The sequence below is a fragment of the Trachurus japonicus genome, chromosome 15 (genome assembly GCF_045865225.1).
Source record: "Trachurus japonicus isolate A0001 chromosome 15, Traja_1.0".
Taxonomy (NCBI): Eukaryota; Metazoa; Chordata; class Actinopteri; order Carangiformes; family Carangidae; genus Trachurus; species Trachurus japonicus.
The window spans coordinates 28,762,560-28,787,372 of record NC_140921.1 but is presented as its reverse complement, the minus strand read 5'-3'; the positions used below and the strand labels follow the sequence as shown (position 1 = coordinate 28,787,372).

General features: G+C 43.3%; 1 protein-coding gene across 17 annotated transcripts in view; it reads right to left on the bottom strand.

Annotated features, from left to right (window-relative positions):
- Nucleotides 1–24,813, bottom strand: part of ltbp1 (latent transforming growth factor beta binding protein 1) — a 198,190-nt gene that overhangs the window by 23,387 nt on the left and 149,990 nt on the right. For 7 of the 17 annotated variants that reach the window (XM_085800895.1, XM_085800887.1, XM_085800893.1 and 4 more), the window contains 8 exons: nucleotides 19,243–19,416; nucleotides 14,760–14,782; nucleotides 13,488–13,590; nucleotides 8,945–9,031; nucleotides 7,511–7,639; nucleotides 6,631–6,756; nucleotides 3,630–3,749; nucleotides 821–943 (listed from right to left, as the gene is read on the bottom strand). In XM_085800895.1, coding sequence (XP_085657021.1) covers nucleotides 821–943; nucleotides 3,630–3,749; nucleotides 6,631–6,756; nucleotides 7,511–7,639; nucleotides 8,945–9,031; nucleotides 13,488–13,590; nucleotides 14,760–14,782; nucleotides 19,243–19,416 — 885 coding nt within the window. The remainder of the gene's footprint in view (nucleotides 1–820; nucleotides 944–3,629; nucleotides 3,750–6,630; nucleotides 6,757–7,510; nucleotides 7,640–8,944; nucleotides 9,032–13,487; nucleotides 13,591–14,759; nucleotides 14,783–19,242; nucleotides 19,417–24,813) is intronic. The other 10 variants (XM_085800894.1, XM_085800897.1, XM_085800889.1 and 7 more) reach the window with 2 other exon arrangements.

Genomic DNA, 24,813 nt, shown 5'->3' with positions numbered 1-24,813 from the left:
GAGAGGATACATGTTTACAACTGTCGAAAAAAATCATGTGTGCAGTGTAATTTGTCGCCGTCAGACTGTCAGACAATTTCTGATAACTTCTCCTAGCCTAGCTGATGATGTCACCCACTCTAGCCCAAACGTTCAACACAATACACATCCATTATAATCTCAACATTTCTTCAAAAATGATCATGGTCATGGTTACTAACGGCGCTACTTTTTTCAGTAACGAGTAATCAAAAAAAGTTATTATTACACGTCTGTAAATGTATTTTTAAAGTATTTTTTCAGGCTTTTTATTGCCTTTAATCGATAGCACAGTCAAGAGACAGGAAATGGGGAGGCAGAGAGGGGGGGATGACATGCAGGAAAGGGCTGCCCGGTGCAGGATTCGAACTCTACCAAGTGAGCTAAAATACATTTACCCTGTAAATGTATTTCTAATGAGATTTTGTTTGGATGTGATTTGCTACAATTTTAACACAACTGATTTTTTGCACATGTATGCAAAGACGAAATTCATGACCTCTGCACGCAAATGGTAGATAAACAAGTATTATCTATTCTACTCTGTGAAAACAGATGGAATTTTATTCATTTCAGTTGCCCGTGACTTTAAAACCTTTGTATTTTGGGGGGATTTTTGCTTTAATTCTAACAGTCAGAGAGAGAGAGAGAGAGAGAGAGAGAGGGGACAGAGCACAGGCCACAGACTGGACTGGAACCTGGACTGGACTGCACTAGTTGAGCTCTGAGACTCAATTTTCTAAATCCTTTTCCTACACACTGATCCACTTGTTAGCTGCTCTTTAAGTGACAGGACTCTTACCGTCACACTCGTCTCCAGCCGTTGACACTCTGAAGCCCGGCCCACACTCACAGATGAAGGAGCCCTCCGTGTTCAGGCAGTGGCCCCGGGTGCAGACCTCCTGGTTCTGACACTCATCGATATCTGAAACAGCACAGAGACAATAATATAACTGGTGCATTAACGCTGAAGCAGCATTCTCCTGGTGTTGCTGTGTTCTAGGAGCTCAGTCACTTCCACTGACAGCAGTGATGCTAACCGAGCTGTAGAGACAAAACCAGGTTGTAATAAATAGAGCAGGAAAGAAAATGGAAACCATGGTTACACGAGCAGAGAAGTGGCCTTGGCAGTGCCACTTGTCCGTTTCCACAGGATGCTCATCAGTATAAACATGATCTCTAGTTTCCGGTGTTTGGATTAAAGGTTTATTTAAAGTCTGTATATATCGGTAAACACAACAGCAGGAAGTGAAGTGAAGGAGGAGGCTGCAGTCAAACTGAGACCTCATAGCACCAGCTCTGAGCAACAAGACCTCCATTCATGACAGACACCACCAGGATCTGGAGCCACTTAGGAGATGTGACATTTCCCAGAGTTTGGCAGAATCACACCAACATCTGTGAGCTGGGTTATTAACTTTTATAAAGGACTCTGCTGCATGGCCTAATTATTTCCTCTCGCCACCGTCACCCTCCCCTGCCACCCCACTGTGGCTTGGCGTGGCCGGTGTGGTGTGTGAGCAGTTGAAACCTCATGGCTCACTCTGTGTCACGGGGAACGAAGGCAGCAGTAAACCTCCGACAGGGGAGAGATGGTGGGAACACCTCTGGGTTCTTCCAGGAAAACAGACTCACACTGTGTGTTCTCTGAAGCCTCAGCTTCCTGACCTGATTCTCTGTGTGTGTTGATGATGAGACGTTCAAGACAGCCAGGTTAGGATGTCAAGTACTAACTCGACTTTTGGACTGAACTGACAGCAGCATATATCTCTCTTTGTCACCATGGTAACTCTAATAACGGTTAGGACTTAGTTAGACACTAAAAATATTAGGTTATATTAACAAAAAGAAAGTGGTTTGGGTTAAAATAACGTCTCAATTAAAGGGATAGTTCAACATTTTGGCAAATTGGCCCATTGCCATAATCCCTATAGTCTCAGCAGTAGGTTCGTTGCCTTTATTTGTCGGTGCAAGCTGTTTTTAGAACGGCGGAGCAGAGCGGCGAACTGCTCAGAGCTACGCTACGGAGGCTCATGGGATTTCTTGGTTTGAATTGAATTGAATTTATTGAGGGATAGCCCCTTGAGATGTAGCATCTCACTGAGGTTGCCCTCATCAAACTCATCAAATACACAATCCAACAACTCCAAAACGCTCTCGTGGACAAGTTGTGACCTGCACATTCACCACGCTATGAGATAATAACGGAACGTTACGAGACAGAGTTGTTTTTGAGGCAAATGCAGAGACTGCTTGCTGAAAAACTGTCCCTAAAGGCAACGTAAATCAGCGGTTTTGCATGAATTCACCTCTAAAACAATTCCATCTTCACAACACAACTTGTCCACCAGAGCATTTTGGAGTTGTTGGATTGTGTATTTGATGAGTTTGATGAGGGAAACCAAGAAATCCCAATAGCCTCCGTAGCGTAGCTCTGAGCAGCTCACTGCTCTGCTCCACCGTTCTAAAAACAGCTTGCACCGACAAATAAAGGTAACGAAACTACTGCTATGACTATAGGGATTATGGCAATGGGCCAATTTACCAAAATGTTGAAATATCCCTTTTACATTAGCAAATCTCCGGTTATTTCAAATGGGAATCGAACACCGTCATGTTCATCCGTCCATAATCCATTCACCCTCCTCCTGATATGACCTTCTGTCCCTTCTGTCATAATTAATACTTCCACTAGATGTTGCCTAGCAACAAAACAGACCCATGAGTCATATAACCTGCTACACAGACGAACTTTGGGCCCGTGTTCTTCACTACCGTTCTCTGGATTACACAGGAAGTGGACCTGCTGTGTGTCTGACTGACTTATGACTCAGTGTGGTGTTTGTGGAGGAGTCACCAGGTCCAGGTCTGCTCAGCTCATAAACTGTACACATCTGATTCATAAATTTGTTTACGGCTCAAACACGGCTCAAACACAGTTCTCCGTATTAAGGCAATTTGACACACAGTCAAGATCTAAATTAGACTCAAGGTTCCAGTCCAGACCCTTCACTTTATTAAGCTGTAGATCAAATTTCAAATAGATAAAATGATCATTTTTGTGACCACAAACCAAAAAGTGAAAACAGGTTTTCATAAAGTATTAAAAATATAAACCTGATACCTCTCAGTTACTTGCTGTGGCTCCTTGTGGTCAACTGTTTCCTGTTTGCTTTGATTATACTTGACCTTGACTGAAAGGGGACATATTATGGAAATATCACTTTTTGAAGGCTCCTTAACATTTATTTGGGTGTTTGTCTGTGTTTGTCTTTGCCTGAAAATGGGATAATTGACAAAAAAATCTATAATTTTCAGGCTTCCTAGGTTAAAATCCATGTGGTTTTATGAGCTGTTCCCTCAGTTTTCTTCCTACCTGGTACCAGTAGAAGGGGCAGGGCTATTAGTGGTTCATTTGCATTTAAAGGGACAGGCACTGAAAGCAGCCGTTCTGAACAGGGCTGTTTTGAGACGATGAAAAGAGCTGAGATGTTTGATCCTTGAGGTATTTTGACCATCTTTAAGACACCTGGGAACTATTTTAATTTGTGGAAAGGGGGCAGAATATGTCTCCTTTAAGCCAAGGAACACACACACACAGTCAGACCTACCTACACACCGGCCTCCTTGTGCCATGAAGCCGTCAGAACAGGAGCCACAGTTGTAACTCCCTGGCACGTTGTAGCAGATACCAGAAGGACACGGCGTGCTGTCCTCACATTCATCAATATCTGAAAGATATTAGAAAGAACACGATCACTCACTGTTTCTCCCTCATAATAAACAACAGGGTCAGTGTGGGACGAGATGCTCTGCGTTGATGGTCTGTGGTGATGTTTCATCTGCGGCCGTCTCAGGTGTTACAGCTGTGAACCTGCTGCTGTGACTGAACAGAGCTTTGTGTACAACAACAGCAGCGGAGACAGGTCGAGCAGTCAGAGACGTATGGAAGAAGCATCTGGTGGACTTTACACCACAGTGTAATAACTCTTTTTTAGGACTGTCTAAAAACTCCTGCTCCTCAGCCTGTTTTTGTATTTGTCTTATTAATAGATACCTTGGTTGCACATAAACCTCTGAGAGAGTCATAATCTGATCCCTCATCCTCCACAGCTGAGGGGAGGAGGTTTTTACTGCAGCTCTGGGGAAATAACCATCAGGTCTGTTTGCCCTCACAGCCCTAATTCAGTATCATTTTGGTGGGTGGGAAAAGCAGGAAACCACGTAATGACAGAGTGCCTCATATTTATATCCCAATAAGGGGGTGAAGCAGAGAGGAGGGTGGTGCGCATGCTGGTAACAGTGTGGTCGCTGGTGTCGTCCAACATTCCTCAGACTTATGACTCTATTAGCGAACACTTATTGTGCAGAGACTGTTTGTCCAAGTGTTTGACCGAGTGACCAGAGGAATCCCACTTCTGTTTTCTGTGTGTGTCTCTGCTCGTTGAAAACCATTTGGTATCTTGACAGCACAGTTTGATTGAAAATATGGTCTGGATCAGCACATCCCCAACTTTTTATGATCTTATGATATGATGTTACATTCACTCAACGGAGGAGACGCAGACAAATTCAGAATTCAGACCTCTTTATCAATTTGACGACGTGTGAGCGACACACAGCAGCGTTTCCAGGGGAACAGTGGGAAGCGATGCAGGCTGGGACACACTTGTTGTTCAATGTTTTTAACTTCCAAAGTCACAAAGCACTGTGTGTCACAACCAGGAGTATACAGCGGGGAAAATAAGCATCGAACATGTCAACGGTTGAGTGCATTACTCATTTTTTAGCTGCTGATTCCAGGTCTGTCTAAAGCTATCTCTGAGTCCTCCTTGGCTCTTGGACAACGCTTGTGACTTTTCGGTTTATGGTGAAATGATGTTCTTTTCGAGAGAAATGTTATGTGTTCTACACTTATTTTTTTGATAATTTAAGAGAAAAAAAAAGAGATAAAAGAATTATACAAAAACTATTTAAAGGTCCATGAGGCAAGATTTGTGAAGAAATGCACATGCGTTTTAAGTTTTTTACTGCTAATGGGCGATGAAGCGTTCAAAACCAAAAAGAATGAGCCCACTCGCGTATCTCTCCGTTGCCTTGAACAGGCTGTGTGCTGCATAAATGCGCTGCAATTCTGGGTCCGAATTTCCCGCGCTGTCCGCGGATGTGACGTCAAATGACGCTGCATGCGCGTCCTCGACAGCTTCGGCTTTCCACTGCTTGCGACCAGCGGTCGGCGGATGTCTTGCAGCCTGAACAGTTATGTGAGCAGTGAGTAGAGAAATAACGTCACTTTCTTAAATTTTTATATTTTTTCATGCGAGAAAGTGACAGTTTAGATTCCCAATCTGTTGTCAGTTTATCCAAATAACGTCTGTAAGTAGATTTGCTCCGACATTTTTCGGAGGAGTGCAGAGCCACACACACGCAGCAGCAGCAGCGGCTCGTCACAGAGGCTGCAGCCGGGGAGCTGAGCTCATCGGCTGGGCAAACTTTGTCCTCCTCCCAGGGAAGAAAACGAGCCGAGTAACTTCCCCACAGGTTTTTAGAGGTTTTCTGCCGGCTGGTTGAATTGTTTTTAGGAGATAAATGCTGGTCTCATTGATGAAATCTAACAGTGGCACTGTGGCAGTCGCATTAGTTCATTTGAATGAAAAGTGAAGCTTCAGGTGTGTGTGAGCAGCGCAGCCTTGGGGCTCTGTACGTACAAAAATCACCATATTTAGGCTACTTCAATAAATAAATAAATAGTTTTACAATGAGCCGATTGATTCATCCGTGGTAGGAAATTCTCCGACATGTTCGGAGGAGTGCAGAGCCAGAGCCACTAGAGCAGCCGAGCGGCAGCAGCGGCTCACAGAGGCGGTGGCGGCGGCCGGTGTGCTGGCCTGATGCCTGGGCGGTCAACCTCCCGGTGTCGCGGTAAATTGAGCACTGTACAATGAGCGCGGCATGGCACATTTACTGTTTATTAACAGCCAAGCGCGACGTGTGTGTGTGTGTGTGTGTGTGTCGTGAGAGAGACAGGTAGAGGGGCTGACTGGCAGAGATGAGAGATAGTGATAGCTGTTCTTTTTTTCTGTGAGAGACTGCTGCGGCGGACCCAAACGAAACTGTGGCGGCTGATTAATGGAAAACACTGGTATAGTAACGTTATGCCGTTTCCAATTCAGCCACAGTGTCACTGTCACAGCATCAGCTGCACTGCTGTGGAGAGTTGATGCGCGCTCCCGCACCAGCTTGGCTGATGGCTGCAGTAACCCTGACGGCCGCTACGGCCGTTGTATCGCTAATGAGTTTTATTCCTTGATCTTGCCTCAAGCTCCTTTAAATTATTTTGACCAGTTGTCATTAACTATAAATGACCTCAATGACAATATTCTTATTTCAAATTTGGCAGAAATGTTGTCAGAATAAAACAAACGTGCTCATTTCACTCAAACTCATTCCTATAAATACTAAAACCAGAGAAACTGATCATTTTAAAGTGGTCTCTTAATTTTTTCCAGAGCTGTATAAAAAGAAGGTAAAGTACATCCATCTTAACAGTCGCTAGGCAGGATGTATAAGAAAGAATGTGTGTGTGAGTGACAAAGTGTGTTTAATATATACCAACACAGCTGGTCCCCTCCTCATCGACCAGGAATCCCGGCGGACACACACACAGGAAGCTGCCCTCCGTGTTCCTACACTCACCGCCGGAGCACAGAGACGGAGTCGTCGCACATTCGTCTTCATCTGGACACACAAGAGGAGCGCACAGGACGACATGAGTTCACAGCTCAACAATGCTGTGACTCACCATGTGACTGTGGCTGCTAGTGTCCACATGTGTCACTTTGTAATAAGGAACATACATGAAAATTATAAAGGCAGGCTGAGATCATAACATGGTACCTATTCATACTAGGGCTGTCAATCTTCCCCCCAAATCAGGTTCGAATTTCTAACCCATCTTATGTTAAATATTCGACTAACATTCGAATTTTTAATATGTTTTTTTTTTATTTTTTAACCTCATTATTATTATTATTAAAAAACTCTGCTCGTATATTTGAAGCTGCAGCTTTACCTTGTGCACAACAACAACTGCATTTTGTTTTATCAACATGTGTACTACTCTGAACGTCGCAACGCACGTTAATTTGCCTCGTTAAAAACGTTCGAACGTCAGTTTCCACCTTCGAATGTTCTCATTTTGACTAACATTCGAATTGTATTCGAATAGCGAAGTTCGTTCTGACAGCCCTAATTCGTACCAATGTCAGTTTCTCTATGAGACGTCACATAACACACACACACACAGGTTTCCACACAACACACTCAGACTCTCAAATCCAGTTCAGACCAGTACAGCCTTCCTCTGGCTCCCAGCATGAAGCCACACAGCTCCATCACCAGTGGATGACGTCACTAATGGAGACAGTAAGGTTGGTTCTTGGTCCTTTCAGAGGACCATGTGGGAGATGACCTTTGACCTCAGACTCCTCACCTACACAGGTGACTTGGTTGTCAGCCAGGGAGAAGCCCCTGTGACACTGGCAGATGAAGCTATAGGCTGTGTTGTAGCAGATCCCGTGCTGGCCACAGATGTAAGGGATGATCTGACACTCATCAATATCTGTAGGGAAGGATGGAGAGGGTGGAGAGAGCAGTTTTAGAACTATTAACTGGTCTCACTAAATATTCTGCAGAAGCACAGAGAAACAAGGCACACTATACTATGTTAAAGGAGAATTCCGGTCATTTTTGACCCCTAAATTGTTGTCCTGATGGTCACCCAGTGTTGGGGGGAGCAAAAACGCGACTAAAATTGATGCAGGCAAACCGGAGTTACAGTGCGTTCACACCAGGCGCGAGTAAAATATTCGCCTCGCTCTACTCGCTCGAGTTTGCCCGCTGGAATATTTGTTTTTACTCGCGCAAATATTTTGCCTGAGTTCAGGCGAATTTCACGTGTTTGCGTCATTCGCGCGGTGCCATTCGCGTAATTCACACCGAGCAGTGGTAATGTCCAAAATATCTCAGACCGTTTATTTTTGTAAAGAAATCATCACAAAAAAACACAAAGTTTATACTGTTTATACTGTACACTATATGAGTTCAGTGGTGTGTCATAAGGATTCCAGTCATGTACCATAGATATTTGATTGTTTTTTGAGTGTTTGTTGTGGTTGAAAAAATTGACCCCATAGGTTAGCGTTGTGGGCTGGTGCAGTGGTGAGCACTGTCGCCTCACAGCAAGAGGGTTCTCTGCAGTCTGTACAGTACATCTACATCATTTACTCAGTTCAACCTTCCAAACTTTATTCAACATGTCCAGGTCAGACACTACGCTAAGGATCAGTCCCCACCATCCACCCTCCTCCTTATTCTTGTCTCTCCAGATTCCAAGCAGCTGATATCAAATTATATGAACTGAATGTACTCATAATTTTTCTTACACCAGTATAATAACCTAGGTCCTACTTAGTTAATAGAGTTACCATTAAACAGGGAGTGAGCTGTCTTTTCTGTTTTATTATATTTGAACATTGGATGTACATAGTGTATATTTTATCTAACTCATGTCCTCTTTATTCAAATTGCATAGCCTTGCTGGGTGCTTAAATTTCCCTTTGGATCAGTAAATTATCTCCAAGTCTAAGTCTAATGTTGCCAGTTATCTCAGCATAATCTGACATCTTTCTCTTATTCTAAAATGCATTAATGTCACTTACTCCATGTATATAAAGCAAAACATTGTCTATGTGAACAAAGCTTAGTCGTTTACAACAGATTTTTACATGATCACTGTTCCACATACTGTATTTTATAGTTGTAATGATAGAACCGCATTAGAACCTGCAGTGACCAAGAACATTCATACAAACTTATATTTAGCTGCAGTGACCTCAACCAGACAGAGAAGAAGAGAAGATGTTACCGGTGGACTGGGTGGGGGCGATGTCCTGGCCGGCGTTGGATGGGAGGATCTCCACTGGAGCAGGAGGGGAGGTCTTCTCAACAACCTCTACCGGAGCAAAACACACAGTAACACACATTTAGTCCAACAGCACAAATGTATTATTCATTTAATCAAAAACAACATTGATTATTGATTGCATCTTCTTCACTGCATCTTAAGCAGACCACACTATGTAGATTTTGCTTTGACCAGAAAGAGCTAAGCATCTCTAATCATATAAGATATGATTATCTAATTTCATGTTTCGGCACAAACTGTGGAGCTCTGGAGTTCAGAGGCAGCTCCCTCACACATTAAAGTACAGAGGAGGAAGAGAAAATCATTATACTGACAACCACTCTGCTCCAACATAGGTGCTGTCCAAACAAAGAATCCTATGTGACATCTGGACAGGTGGAGTCTCCATATCCAGCTGTCAGTTTCAACACATCTGGCTTTAATCTGGTGGTAAAAATTCAAACCCAAGAGGAAAACCTACATGGAGTTTAACAGTCAATCTGTGGAGATTGGACTGAATCCATAAAGTGTTTTAAATTTCCTCTCTCGCCATGACAACCATGTTAAGATCTCCATACATACAAATCTAGCATCTCTGAATAAGTGTCTCACAGCACAGCTTGTTTGCTCTGTCTGGCTCATGATGCCATTGTCTCATCCTTTTCTAAATGGCCGTGCCGTTTGAAAAAGTCACGGGTCACCAAAATCAATCTGAACCATTCACATAAGGACACTAAACGCTCCGGCAATCAGGCAGACACAGTGACCGCTGAGGTACGATCCTCTGTATTCAAGTGTTGGACAACCAGCTGACGGGCAAATCAGTGTCTCCATCCTCTGGCTCCAGCAGTGATGAGACAAAATGACTCAGTCTGAAAACATGCAAGCGATGAGGTCAGAGGAACAACAATGTGAACAAGAAGAGTAACAATAACAATGTCCAGAGAGTAGGGGATGTAATAGTGGAAGTGTCCTGGGAACATCCCAGGCTACGGCTACCAAGAACACGTGGCCTGCAGCCAGCAGATGTCTGCCCTGACAATTCTAAGGCTCCAAACACACTGGATGTTTGGTGTGAGGGCGGCAGCTGCGGGACATGTTGATTGTCATTTGTGTTGCGTAATCGTGGTTCTCAAACTTTTTTACATCAAGGACCCCTAAATTGACACAAATTACACCACGGACGCCCATTGGACAACATTTTGAAGCAAAGAACAGAAATACACAAATAATTATTCTGAGACTTAAAGCGATAGTTCACTCCCATTATCTACTCACCCTCATGTGGACTAAGGGCTGGGAGAAGTTTCAGAGTCCTCCATGGCTTCTCTGAGTTACAGGGGGTCTCGGCGTAGCAGTGCATGTCCATATAACGGTTGCAAATGGATACCAACTGTCTTCGTAACAAAAAGACACACCAAAAAACATCCATATACCTCCATGCTGCTTGTATGTAATGTCCATCTTGTATTGAAGCCCCGAAATGCGAAACTGATCCGAAAAAAAATTAGCTGGTAGCTGGTAGCACGTCGTCCCCTGCAGCGTCAGAGCTCCGGACTCCTGTGAGCCGCGGGGCTTTGACCTGATGTGAAAATGATCCATTGTTTCATTTTTCAGCTCGTAACGTTTGCGATCACACACGTTGTCTTCTCTGGTCTAAACAGTAGATCCGTGAGTGTCACGTTTCCATGACGACTGACCGGAAAAAGAGCGTGGTACAGTCATGGATGTATTATACAGTACGTCATGTGTAGCCTCTGTAACGTGACTCCAGATACAAAAAATCTCGGAGAAAAGAAAAAAAAATCTGAGAAATAACGTTACACTTCAACAATGGAGACACCAGGCAGTAGTTTTTTAGTTTTTAATGCAAAGAGTTGATGTTATTTATTTAAATAGTTTTTTAGGCTATAATTTGTGGTTGATTGAACAGTAGGCTATTTCAAGAGTGCCTTTCTGTAAGACTCTGCTATAGGTGTTTAAATATGTTACATAAATGTCTTATTATGTAACATATTTAATGATAAATTATAATATTTTCAAATTTCCAGTCAACTTTTAACATTGATCTTAAGGCCTTATGGAATCACGCCTTCTAAATGCTACTGCTCCATTAATGAATCTGTTACCTACAGGGCCCAGCCATCAGTCAGTGATCAGGGTCAGGCCCCTGTCACAGAAAAACACGCTTGGGCACCGGTGGCCCGCCGATGGGCCGCCGGTGCCACCCTACCACCGGGCTTAACAAGTTTTCTGGGGGAAACCCTGAAGCTTGAAATATAGACTTACTGTATTTAATTTTTTTCGGGACAATTTCGTATTTCGGGGCTTCAATACAAGACAGACATTACATACGAGCAGCATGGAGGTATTTGGATGTTTTTTGGTGTGTCATTTTGTTACGAAGACAGTTGGTATCCATTTGCAACCGTTATATGGACATGCACTGCTACGCCGAGACCCCCTGTAACTCAGAGAAGCCACGGAGGACTCTGAAACTTCTCCCAGCCCTTAGTCCACATGAGGGTGAGTAGATAATGAGTGCAATTTAAATTTTGGGTGAACTATCCCTTTAAGAATGTAACTTTTTTGTCATTTTATGTTCAAATTAGGGCCAATGGTGTGAATTTTTTGGAAATATTGTAGAGACATTTCTGGAAAAAACTGCTTGAAAAAGGTCTAGCACCGAAACGTTGCGATGCAATAAATTCTGCAAGTTGGCCATGTGTGCGGGAACTCTTCTTTTTCTAATTTGGACTTAATTGTCACCCTCCGACGCACCTGCCAAAGAAATAGATGTGCGAAGATTTTTGCTTTTTCTGGAAAAAACTGCTACAACTTCTCCAAAACGTTTAAACATTTCTAGAAAAAAGTGGTAAAAATTCTCAAAAAATGAAAAAAAGTAAAAATAAATAAATAGATAAAAAAAAGTTTAAAATTTTCTCAATTAAAAAAAAAAAATCTAGAAAAAAGTGGTAAAATTTCAAAAAAAAAAAAAAAAGTGGTAAACATTTCTCAAAAAAAAAAAAAAAAAAGTGGTAAAATTTTAAGAAAAAGTTGGGGACGCCCTCGAACCCTCAAGCCGTTCGGAGATGCTTGACCAAACATCGTCCTTATAAAGTCTTTACAAAGTCTTTGTAAAGTCTTTACTCTGATTTTTTTTTTTGGTGTATCATGATGAAAAGTTTGAAAAAAATACTGACGTGTGAATTATTTGCACAAAAAATACGTCCCCGATGTGAAAAGGCCTTTATTCTTAACTCAGGTGTAAAGTAACATCACCATCGTCATCCAGATTAAAGCAACGTTGAGAGGAGAGTGAGAATCTTTAACTAAAGCAGGTGAATCAGCATCACAGGACCTCTGAAGCACATCCATCCTGGATACAGCTGATGTCCACAGCAGCTGTGCTTCTCACAAGAGCAAAGTTCTTGTTAACTATTAAAGAGGAATGACAAAACCACCCAGAGCAGCACTCTGGTTTCAGTGACATCAGTTGAGGAGGCTGCACAGGATCCAATGAACACAAAAAGTCAGATACCCCCAACTTGTGTCCTCAGGCTGGGAGACTCAACTCACAACTGTTGCACAACTACGTGCATCCGTGCAATTCACACTGAACTCACACTAGAGCACAATGTCACGCAGTTCCTTTCCTACTTCCTATATTACCTCAAGGTTTCTGTAGTACAAGTTGAATATTACATTGCTCTTATATGTGTGGTTGTTTCGTGTGCACATGTCCTCTGTACTGTTTAAAGGGATCATTCAACATTTTGGCAAATTGGCCCATTGCCAAAATCGCTATAGTCATAGCAGTAGGTTTGTTATCTTTAATTGTCAGTGCAAGCTGTTTTTAGAACGGCGGAGCAGAGCTGTGAGCTACTCAGAGCTACGCTAAGGAGGCTAATTGGATTTCTTGGTTTCCCTCATCAAACTCATCAAATACACAATCCAACAACTCCAAAACTTTCTGGTGAACAAGTTGTGACCTGCACATTCACCACGCTATGAGATAATTACAGAACATTACCAGACAGAGTTGTTTTCGAGGCAAATTCATGCAAAACCGCTGATGCGCGTTCCTGTTTGGGGCAAGCAGTCTCTGCATTTCCCTCTAAAACAAATCTGTCTGGTAACATTCTGTTATTATCTCATAGCGTGGTGAATGTGCAGGTCACAACTTGTCCATGAGAGCATCCTGGAGTTGTTGGATTGTGTATTTGATGAGTTTGATGAGGGAAACCGAGAAATCCCATTCGTCTCCGTAGTGTAGCTCTGCTCCGCCGTTCTAAAAACAGCTTGCACCGACAATTAAAGGTAACGAACCTACTCCTAAAACTATAGGGATTATGGCAATGGGCCAATTTGCCAAAATGTCAAACTATCCCTTTAAGGTTTTAAACTTGTGGCTAAAAATGATGATGATGATGATGATGAAAAATCAGCTGAGACTGATACTCTAAACTGTTCTTCAGAGTGTAAAGGGTAGAGAAACAGACACCTGGGTAGGCTGCCTCGATCTTGACAGTGGACACACCCGGAGACAGCTGGGGCAGGATAGGTTCAACTACTGGCCTATTGCTAAACACGGGAACTAGCAGCTCCTTCAACGACAAGACACACAGTAACAGCAAAAAAAAAAAGGTCAACACAGCACTGTATGTTTCAGTCCCACAGTCAGTACGTTTACATGCAGAGCTTAATCGAGCTATGCTCAAAATTCGATTTTGGCGTCAAGTCGGACTTCTGTCCTTGTCTCAATATACATGCAACTGAGAAAATCGAATAACTGATGGGTCCGCCCCCTCATGCGCCGTCACCCGTTGCTTCAGCGGGTTAATACGCCCCCCTGTCTGCCTGCCCCCTGTTGACTTTTCTGTCACCTCGTAAAAAACTGAATATAAACAACTTATAAGCTTAATAATAAATTCTCAACTGCAGTTCCCGACCAGACGCGCCAGCCTGGGCTGGATGCGCGCTGAGAATAGGATACGGGCTTCCTTTCTCTCTCTCTCTCTCTCTTTTTTTTTTTTTTTTTTTTTTTAATAAAACACTCTTGCTGGTCGCGCTGTGTGAAATGCATTGAATTGGCGCTGATGTTGGGGTTTTTTCTTTACTTTGCGGGGTTCGGGCGGCTTCTCTGCTCCACTTTGTGCCGTCTCTACTGTTGTGGAGCATGCGCACATGCATTGTCCAGTTCTACTCCGACTAAGGTGTATACATGACGGAGAAAATCGAATTCCAATCGCATTATCTGGGTGTCTTAATCAGAGTTCTCAACTCCGATTTCAGTCGGACTAAGGTGTTTACATGCACTTCAGTTGTCCAGTTATAGTCGGATTAAGGCAATAATTCGGTTTTTTCAAGTGTCATGTAAACGTACTGAGTGATCACTGAAGCTTTTGCACAATGCATCCGACATGCAATAACACAGACGTTGTGCCGAGAAGCAGATTAGCGTTGCAACTGGCTGAAATTTAATAACAGAGCAAGAGCGGAGGGCTCAGCGAGCAAAGCCAGCGGGAAGCAAAGGCCGCCTGTCCCGGTCCAGTTTGGACCCCGGTCCAGGGTTTCAGGCTGGGTTTTGGTACTTACGTGTACATACATATTAAAAAGGTGTACACAGCGGTTCACTGCTCTGTGCTGACCAGCCGCTGTCATGCAGCAGTTGCTGACTTCATGCAAATGTGCTGTGCAGTGCAGCCTCCAGTGGCTGGCAGCGGTGTGTCTGAGCATGCTGCTGCAGTTCAGCTCTGTGAAAGCACCAACCTACCTGATCTGGTGCAGCTGTTGCTACTGACCAAGGGAAACACAGAAACAAAAGTGGAAGTTTGTGACATGATACAGTGGACATCAAAGCTTCAATGTGCTGGACATGACCAGCAGGTCCCATGTTTTTCTGCGTCGATCAGTAAGAAGATATAATTTGTGTTTTTTTTTTGTTTTTTTTTTCAGGACTAAAAACCACCTCCGTGCCGTTTTTCCTCCTCCTCTCTCGGGCTTCTCTCTGGAGCTCTAGCAACAACAGGTCTGTGTTTTGACTGTTTTCTGATGGATCCAATAAAAACAGAGCAGATTTCAGGTAGAAACTCAGAGAAACCGAATCCGGCGAGGCTGGATCCAGGTGGGCGGAGCTTTGGGCACAGCTGGGAGTGCTGGCCACTTTGTTGTGACATCACAAAGTTACAGAAGTCCTGATGGCTGGTTTAAAGGCTTGGTTTCCGAACGCAGGTTTTGACACTAATCAAACCACAGTTGTACTTTACTATACGTTTATTTTAGAAGTGTTTTCAGCTGAAAACCGATTTCTTCAATTTATTTGTTTTTTGTTAATTTGTTCTTATTCACATTTACATATTTTGTAATTTTGTCTATTAGATTTTTTGTTTTTATTGTAAAGCATTTTGGGCCAAATATACTGCTTAAAATGCTTAGGGTTATTATCAGGGCCGTTGCTAGGAATTCTGGGCCCCCTGAAAGAATACTAAAGTGCGACCCTGCCCCCTGACTTTTCCACTTTTTTTCTAAATTATCATTTTTTATGTAGCCTACTTTGCTACTATGCTAATGCAACATTACTATGAGTATTAGTCAGGGTCTTATGCAGAATAATTCACTCATACAAAGATTAGACTACTGGGGTTTTTTGTGGGCCCTACTGGTCGCTGGGCCCCTGGAATTATCATCACCTTTCTCCCCTATACAACGGTCCTGGTTATTATTATTATTTATTGTTGACGTTGTTGATTTGCTCTTCCAGAAAACTGCCATTGTGTTTTCTTCATGCGGATGTTCTCTTCTTCTTGTTATTGCTGTTATTACTGAACAAACCCCGACATGTTAGTCAGTCTCTGGTTCTCAGCCCAGCTCCACTAGTTCTTCTATAAAAACGTCTCATGAATAAATAGATCCATTGTATCAACGCTGCCTGAAACATCTGGATGCAGCGGTTTGCAGCAAACATTAGCTAAACTGTGGAAACAATGCATTTATTTCACCCACAAACTTGGTGCTCTGGTGAGCGCTGGAGGAAGCAGAACAGTAATAATAAACTTCACTGCCTGTGCTCCTCGTAATGAACATGTCAGCCAGTACAGTCTCTGGCTCGCTGGCGTGTTTTGAGTCGGCTCAGAGGAACGTCTTGCAAAATCATAAAATAATGATTCTGTAATCCCACAGAAGCCGTGATCAGCCATGATCAGTGGATTAAACACAAAAGAAATGCTCATATGTCATTAATCTCAGCCATGTGAAACACCTTTACTGCATAAATAGCTCTCGCTAAATGCCCTGTAATCGCTCACAGGCCCATGTTCCATGTTGTGAAAAGGTCATAAACATTCTTAAGTCTGAAATACATCAACACCGAGGATTTATAAAAAAAAAAGAAAAAAAAGAAAAAGAAAATCCTCCTCTTCCTCTCACCCTGAGCAGCTCTCTGCTGGGTCTCAGTGGCAGTCTGTGCGGCCGCCAGGCGCCACATTACCTTCTGCCTGTATCCAGACACTAATCTACGCAGGGTCTGGGTGGTGGATTTCTGTCAGATTGTGTTTTTCAGGCCTGGAAAACTCTGCTCTGCTCTGCTCCAGAGAAGCTCAGCAGTCATTTGGACTCGGCTCTGGCTTTGGCTTAGATGCTGCAAACGTTCTCCTTCCCCTTGATGTCTGCCAAGCATGTCCTGAATAATAAGAGGAAGGTGAAGCTCCTCTCCCTCCCTCAGCCAGGGCCACTATCCCCCCCCCCCCCCCCCCCCTCCTCCTCCTCCTCCTCCTCCCTCCCTATTTTGAAGGGCTGTGGGCTGGGCTGTTTGAAGGGAATGTGAAGTGAGCCAAAGCACTTTAATCCTTGTCCTCTGCAAACAAATGTCAGCGGACAGATGTTTCTTTAGGACCTGGGTCCTGATCACATGACGGAGGATCAAACAGGATCTCTGCTCTGACCCTCGGAGCTGTGATTTACACAGAGTGTGACCGGGTTTGTTTCTGACTGTGACGCTGACACCGTGATTAATGAGAACCACACTTCAACTAAGATTCATTCATTATAGAAAGACACGTTACACATGTCTCCTTCTGCACTGGCTCAATGCAGCCGTTCAAAGGCACTGCTTTCTCTGACAGCTGTGTCACTCCACAGTTTGACAGATCGTACAGCTGAGGAGAAACGACTGGGGCTTCATGTTTAAAGGGATAGTTCACCCAAAATTGAAATTGAACTCATTATCTACTCACCCTCATGTGGACTAAGGGCTGGGAGAAGTTTCAGAGTCCTCTGTGGCTTCTCTGAGTTACAGGGGGTCTTGGCGTAGCAGTGCATGTCAATATAACGGTTACAAATGGATACCAACTGTCTTCGTAACAAAAAGACACACCAAAAAACATCCAAATACCTCCATGCTGCTCGTATGTAATGTCCGTCTTGTATTGAAGCCCCGAAATGCGAAATTGTCCCGAAAAAAAATTAAATAAGGAAGCTCCTCTTCCCGGTTCGTTAAATTTGGACGTACCAGGGTCTGTCCTATTCCCAGTTCGTCCAAATTTGACAAACCAGGAAGAGGAGCTTCAAGAAGCTTCCGTTACAAACAGGCTTGAAATATAGACTTATTTAATTTTTTTCGGGACAATTTCGCATTTCGGGGCTTCAATACAAGACGGACATTACATACGAGCAGCATGGAGGTATTTGGATGTTTTTTGGTGTGTCTTTTTGTTACGAAGACAGTTGGTATCCATTTGCAACTGTTATATGGACATGCACTGCTACGTCGAGACCCCCTGTAACTCAGAGAAGGCACAGAGGACTCTGAAACTTCTCCCAGCCCTTAGTCCACATGAGGGTGAGTAGATAATGAGAAATTTCAATTTTGGGTGAACTATCCCTTTAACACTGTTTTACACGGGAGTTTTCTGCTGCTCTTTTAAGTTGATGTTGCTTCATAGTGACCAGGAACACCGGCCTGGCTCCACCCACTGTCGCAGGACAAATGGTCTGTCCTCCATTATTAGACAGTTTATGTTGAGTTTTCTGTATCTTTTCTCTGCCTCCTCTGACTTGTCTTGAGTTTTGTGTTGGATAAGTTTAGATTTGGGGATTTCTTTGATTTAGGTTGCTTTGGTTATGATTAGTTTGTTTTCAATTACTCGAGTTTGTATCATCGTAGTTTGCATCGCCAGTCTTTTTGTCTTCTTTCTTTGCACTCATTTCTATGTGTTGTTTAATATATAAATAAATATTGAGAAATCAATACATAACTGGAGGATAAATACTGTATCTGTGGGTTCTGGTGGTCGGACAGAGAATGTTGAAAACAAAGCTAATTCTGTCATTTCGTAGACTACTAACCAATGAATTAAAACATGATCATGAGCAGCCCTAACAGGATATTTAAAGGGATAGTTCAACATTTTGGCAAACTGGCCCATTGCCATAATCCGTATAGTTTTAGGAGTAGGTTCGTCATCTTTAACTGGAGCAGAGCTGCTCAGAGCTACGCTACAGAGGCTCATGGGATTTCTTGGTTTCCCTCATCAAATACACAATCCAACAACTTCAAAATGCTCTCGTGGACAAGTTGTGACCTGCACATTCACCACGCTATGAGATAATAACGGAACGTTACGAGAGAGTTGTTTTAGAGGTAAATTCGTGCAAAACCGCTGATGCGTGTTCCCGTCAGGGGCAGTTTTTCAGGCAAGCAGTCTCTGCATTTTTCTCTAAAACAACTCTGTCTTGTAATGTTCCGTTATTATCTCATAGTGTGGTGAATGTGCAGGTCACAACTTGTCCACCAGAGCGTTGTGGAGTTGTTGGATTGTGTATTTGATGAGGGAAACGTAGAAATACCATGAGCCTCCGTTAGCGTTAGCTGAGCAGCTTGCCACTCTGCTCCACTGTTCTAAAAACAGCTTGCACCGACAATTAAAGGTAACGAACCTACTGCTAAGACTACTTGCTGCTGTGATACAGTCCTTCACACTGGGCTGACCCAGTTGACGTAGTCTGGTAACTGTTCCGTGTCCTGGCAGCTTTCCTTTATAAATGTTCAAGTCTGACAGAGACACAGGGGGATCTACGTTTCCCAGCTACTCCAGGACTTCCCTGAGATACCCAGGAGAAGCTGGAGGACGCTCCTCTGGCTGCCGGACCGACCGCGTCTCCATCGCAGCTCAGCAACACTTTTCACCACGTTACATATCATGAGACATCGAGCTGAACGGGAGAAACATGCACTGGTCCCGTTCCAGGCGGAAGCTCACCTGGTATGTTCCCTTCTGGTTTCCCAAAAGCCTCCACGGGTCGCTCAGGTGTGGGCAGCGGCTGGGGCGGGGGCAGGTAGGAGGGCTCCTGGTAAACGGTGATTGGCTTATGGACAGGTGGGTTAGGTAGAACGGTGTAGCCCATTCCACCAGGACAGATCTCTTTAAACTTTGCTACATAACAGAGAAAAACAAGAAGTGCATTTCAGTGAAGAGTTAAAGCACAGAAAACCTATTAGGGCTGGGACGGTATGCTTTTCTCCCGATTCGATTCTTCTACGTTTTTTTTGGATGGCGATTCAATTTAAATTGCAATTCTACGATATTGCTGATTCTCTCGATTTTTTGTCTGCATTTTTAACATTTATCTGCACACAAATACTGTAGGAGCCTATAAATTAACATACTCCATTATAAAGTGAACTTAAACCCTTTTCAAAACCTGTACTCTCTGTATGTAAAAAAAGGCTAACAAATGCACATTGCACAATATTTTAAAAAATTCAAAAAATAAAATCGATTTTTGAAAAAAAAAAAAAGATTTAAAAATTGTGAAAAAAGATATTGCGATATTTATGTGAATCGATTTTTTCTCCCACCCCTAAAACCTATATTTTCATTTTATACACCTCACACGTGTTAATAAAGGCAGTTTTTGCGAGATGAGACACAGCGTTCGTGCTCATGGAGCAGAATTAATCTGAGCGTTTTAACTCTGTTGATCTCACCTCCTGATAAACAGAGTCAGATGGAGACACAGTCTTGGCTCCATTAGCATCAATATTTCACACTGACCATGACATCACAGCAGAACTTTCAGCTACACAGCTACGCTGCAACTTTCTCTACTGTTCACTCTTAAGTCTGTTTATACAACTGTCAGTTTGACCAACAAAACACAACAGTGATGAAGCACAGGCATTGATGAGATCACAACCTCTGAATAAACAGAGAGAATAATATCTAAACTGAAGAATGACTAAATACAATAAAACCATCCGTTCCCGTGGAGACATGAAGTCACATCTATGAATTAGCTCTAACAGTTTTCAAACTACTCAAAAGATAAATATTGTCTGACATATGGCAAACACTGTAAGTAACAGCTGTCAGTGAACGTCCTCTGATGTCTGAAGCTGTTGTCAGTGATGTCTTCTCTAAAGACTCTATATACTGTATATATAGACTCTATTCTCTATAAATGTCCCATTCACAAATCCAACCCAGCTTTGGGCTGAGTGGTGATGTTTCCCACCATATGCATTTGTTTTGTTTGTTTTTTTTTCTGTCCTGTCTGACCCTCATCTCATCTCACTGTTTTGCTGGCTGCATACTGTAACTTGGTTTTGACAATTAAATCTTTGATTGATTGATGAGTTTTAATATCGCCAAGGTGCAATTCAGTGTACAGCAGCAGTTGGCACAATAAACACACCAGGTAAAACACATTAAAGCAGAAGTAAGCGATCCGGTCGTTTTGGCTAATGCTGCGTTCCAGGCAGGCTTTTGAAACCGTAAATTACAGCTTCAAGTCACAACTTACGACTTTGTAGCGTTCCAGGCAACCCACTCGTGTTTTTCCGACCTGTTTTACCTGTGAAAGTCACTATAACGGCCACTCGTAACTTCCGACCTGTAAACTCGTACCAGATCGAACTGGTACGACTTCACAGGTCGGAAAAACACGAGTTACGAGTTGCCTTGAACGCACCATAACGTCTTGTCAGCCGATGGAGTTAGCAGCCCCCGCCCTCGTCATGGATCTATTGGTCCTCGTCCCTACGTCACCACATTCAGGCGCATCCCTTGGCTGCACACACAGCCCTTTATGCCGTTCTCTCTCCTCATTGGATAAAACTTGTAGGATACGAGAAAAGTTTTCTCCTCAGCTCAGAGCAGAGCAGAGTGACTGAGAGACCCGTGTTTCAGACCAAACACTCTATGTAAGTGATTGCTGTCGGAAGATATAACTATTTAAGACTTATATTAACACAAAAATATCGCTTACTTCTGCTTTAAGTAATAATAAACAAATAGAAATACATCATATAATTAATACATAGCAATACAAGAAATACCAGAATACATCATAAAAAGTACTAGTAACTAGTACAAGTTACACCAAATCGTCAGCTACAGCTGATTCAAATATGTAACAGCTAATGGGACGAATGATCTCCAGTATCTGTTCGACTTGGCCTTCCTAGAAAAAGACAGCCTCCTTCCTGAAGGTAACAGTCTGAAGTCCTTGTTCAGAGGATGATCAGGATCTGCCAGTATTATGGCCTTTGCCCTCTGAAGACACCTGACTTGATGGATCTGACCTAGATCATCAAGGTCAGTGCCGATGATCTTTCTGCAGTGTTTAATGATACTACTTAGTCTGCTAGACTGGGGTTGCCAAACCAGCAGATCATAGAAAATGTGAGTACAGACTCAACAATGTCATCTGCACTATTACACAGGGGTGCAAACTCATCAGGGGTAAAAAAGGTGACAAGATACCGACCCCCTAGGGGGGTCCGGGGGCATGCTCCCCCGGGGAAATTTTTTTAAAAACCAACTTTAAAGGTAAATTTACAGTCAATTTTAGCATGAGACTAGGGTCCAGATTTACTCAGGTTTGCACAGCTTTTGCTCCTGTTAAACCTGCACAATCTGTCTCTCTGTGTTTGGTTTTGAAACATGTGAAGAGGGTCTTCAGCCTATGCAGGTTTAGCATGAGCAAAAGCTGTGCAAAACTTGGAGAATCTGTCCCTTGATGTCCATCAGATGAACCTTGCAAACCTTGCCTTCAAACTAAATAAAATTTAATACAGACTGATTGGTTCATTGTGAAACATTTATTTATTGATGTAAATGTGTTTTCTGTATGTAGGCTATGCTCCGAGGCAGCGCTGCTCTTTCTGTCCAATAACACACATGAAGCTTAAAAATGCCATAGGCTACATAAAACATATTAAGCGGCAATATTAAAAGATGTTCAAGCAAACGGTTCGGTTCACGGTTTTGTGGTCATGGTTTTCGGTTCGGTTTCGTATACTTTGATCGTTGGGAAAATCAATCATGTCTTGTATATTCAGGTTAAAACTTTAAGAATGAGGCAGTCTGACATCTGATCCATCATTGTGACAATGACTGGAATATAGTCCTTGCTCACGGTGCAAGCTGCTCTACCAGGTGAGCTATACCTGTACACCTTGACAGCTACACCGAGCTGCCAAGCCTTTCACCTCTGAGCCAGATGCAGAGCGGGGCAGGAGCTTGTAGCACGAGTGCCCTCCCCTGGGGTTGTGACACGTCAACCCCAGTCTCCCTGAAACTGCCAGTTTGCGTCTGCCATTGGTTCACAGCAATTTGAAGGCAGAAAAACTCAGAAATGCAATTTTGCACTTCCTTTTCTGCTGATATGTGCTCTAACACAAGAAAAATGCCACAGGAACATGTGAAAAGCACGAAAAACACGATTTTCTTGGGAGGGGGTCTTTAAAGAGGAACTATGCAAGATTAAGACCTTAATTAAACAGCTTCGGAATAATTATGATGGTTAAATAACTTGCTACAGGGAAACTGGAGGCTCTCTGCCTTCCATCTAGCGTCTCCTGGCAGAAAACCAACCTTGTAAGATCAGAGCCTCTGACCCGGTGAAACATGGGACTTCTTTACAGCACTACGACACAAACACGCCAGGTAATCCATAATCTCTCGCTAACACTAACCAACTCGGTAGATATCGCCCCATTGATTGCCTTCTCACCGGCTTCATTGAAAACAAATGCTCATGGCCACAGGGGGATGGAGGAGGGCTAGCTGTTAGATTTTATGACAGTGAATATATGCACCCCGAAACTGTAGGGGGAGCTCCACAGAGAAAAAAGTGACCAGAGTTGCATAGTTCCCCTTTAAGTTAATCGAAAAACTTTTACTCTCAGTTTTATGCTCAGTCTTTTTTGCTAAGTTTGACATATTTCGTAGGTTGAATGTGTTTTTGACCTGTAATTTGAGAGTGCCATGTCTTGGGGCAGGTCATGCTCCAGGGCGCTGTGGGGTCCTGAGGACAGATTTACTGGATTTTCTCTGGAAATTAAACATAATTCCTGCTGCAGTGAACAGTATAAAATCAGAGTGGGCTCAATAGAAGGTGTAATAATGTGACTACATGCACTTTACTACTTCAAAAAAAAGTGGATTAAGTGTGAAGTGTCTATAAACCGTGTTCCTCGGGTTTCAGGCTGGGTTCAGGCCTTCGTTGGTGGGAGCTTCAGTTTGACTCAGAGCGATGACTAAGTCGAGTGCTGCCTCAGTGCTTTCTGGCACAGCGGATGCTTGTGAAAGGGAAGAATGAAACTAACAGAAAAGTATTTGCATTAGACACAACGTCCTGTCTTTTGGACGAGCGGCAAAACAATGTTGTGATTACACAGGAACCGGCTCGGGTCCGTATCTGAAAACAGCTGGCACTGCTGTGAATGTCCGATCAGTGAGGTGAATGAACTGAGCAGCGACTCCGGCTCTTACAGTCATAATGACCTACTTTAGTGCTGGCAGATCTCTGGGAACTGGCAAGACACCGAACCTGGAGTATCTGGAGAGACTGTGTTAGTGGTGCACAGAGTTCAGGCTCATGCTTGTTCCCAGACTACATGCTCTTTCATAATGGAAAGTTTGGCTTCTTTTCATCAACGCACAAAGACACAATATGTTCTGTGCAACTGTGAGACACCGACCTTCCTCTGTGTGAGCATCCATCACAACCTGTAGTTGACCTGTGTTGTTCTGTAACTTTTAGTCGTAGTAATGGTGGAGTACTGTACGGAGACGGTCAGCTTCTGTGATGCTCCACAGCCATAACTGTGTTAATGACTGTAACCATGACGACAAATGACCAGTACACCTACAACTCTCATATCTGAGGGTTGACACTTTGGGGATTCGGTGAAGTGTCAGCAGGAGGAAGGTGGAGCCAATCACAAGGTCAATCCAAGGCACCACCACATATTTACAATAAGAACATATCTAACTGTCATTCACATGATGGGAAATGCTTTGAAACTGATTTTTATGAGGAAAATTCAGTCTCTGATTCAGTTTATTACAGTGTGGTCAGAGGTGTCACTCTGAAAGTAAATTGATGCACAAACTGCTGATGTGCGTTCCTGTCTGGGGCAGTTTTTCAGCAAGCAGTCTGTGCATTTGCCTCGAAAACAACTCTCATAACGTTCCGTTGTTATCTCATAGTGTGGTGAATGTGCAGGTCACAACTCGTCCACCAGAGCGTTTTGGAGTTGTTGGATTGTGTATTTGATGAGTTTGATGAGGGAAACCAAGAAATCCCATGAGCCTCCATAGCATAGCTCTGAGCAGCTCACAGCTCTGCTCTGCTGTTCTAAAAACAGCTTGCACCGACAATTAAAGGTAACAAACCTACTGCTATGACTATAGGGGTTATGGCAATGTAGCCTCGTAAACCAGCCTCTCGCGGAAGTGCATTTCATTTCATTCCGAGGGAGAGTCTGGCCTCATCCCCATTCTAAGCGTTTGGACTGAAACCCTCAGAAGGCCGAGCCAATC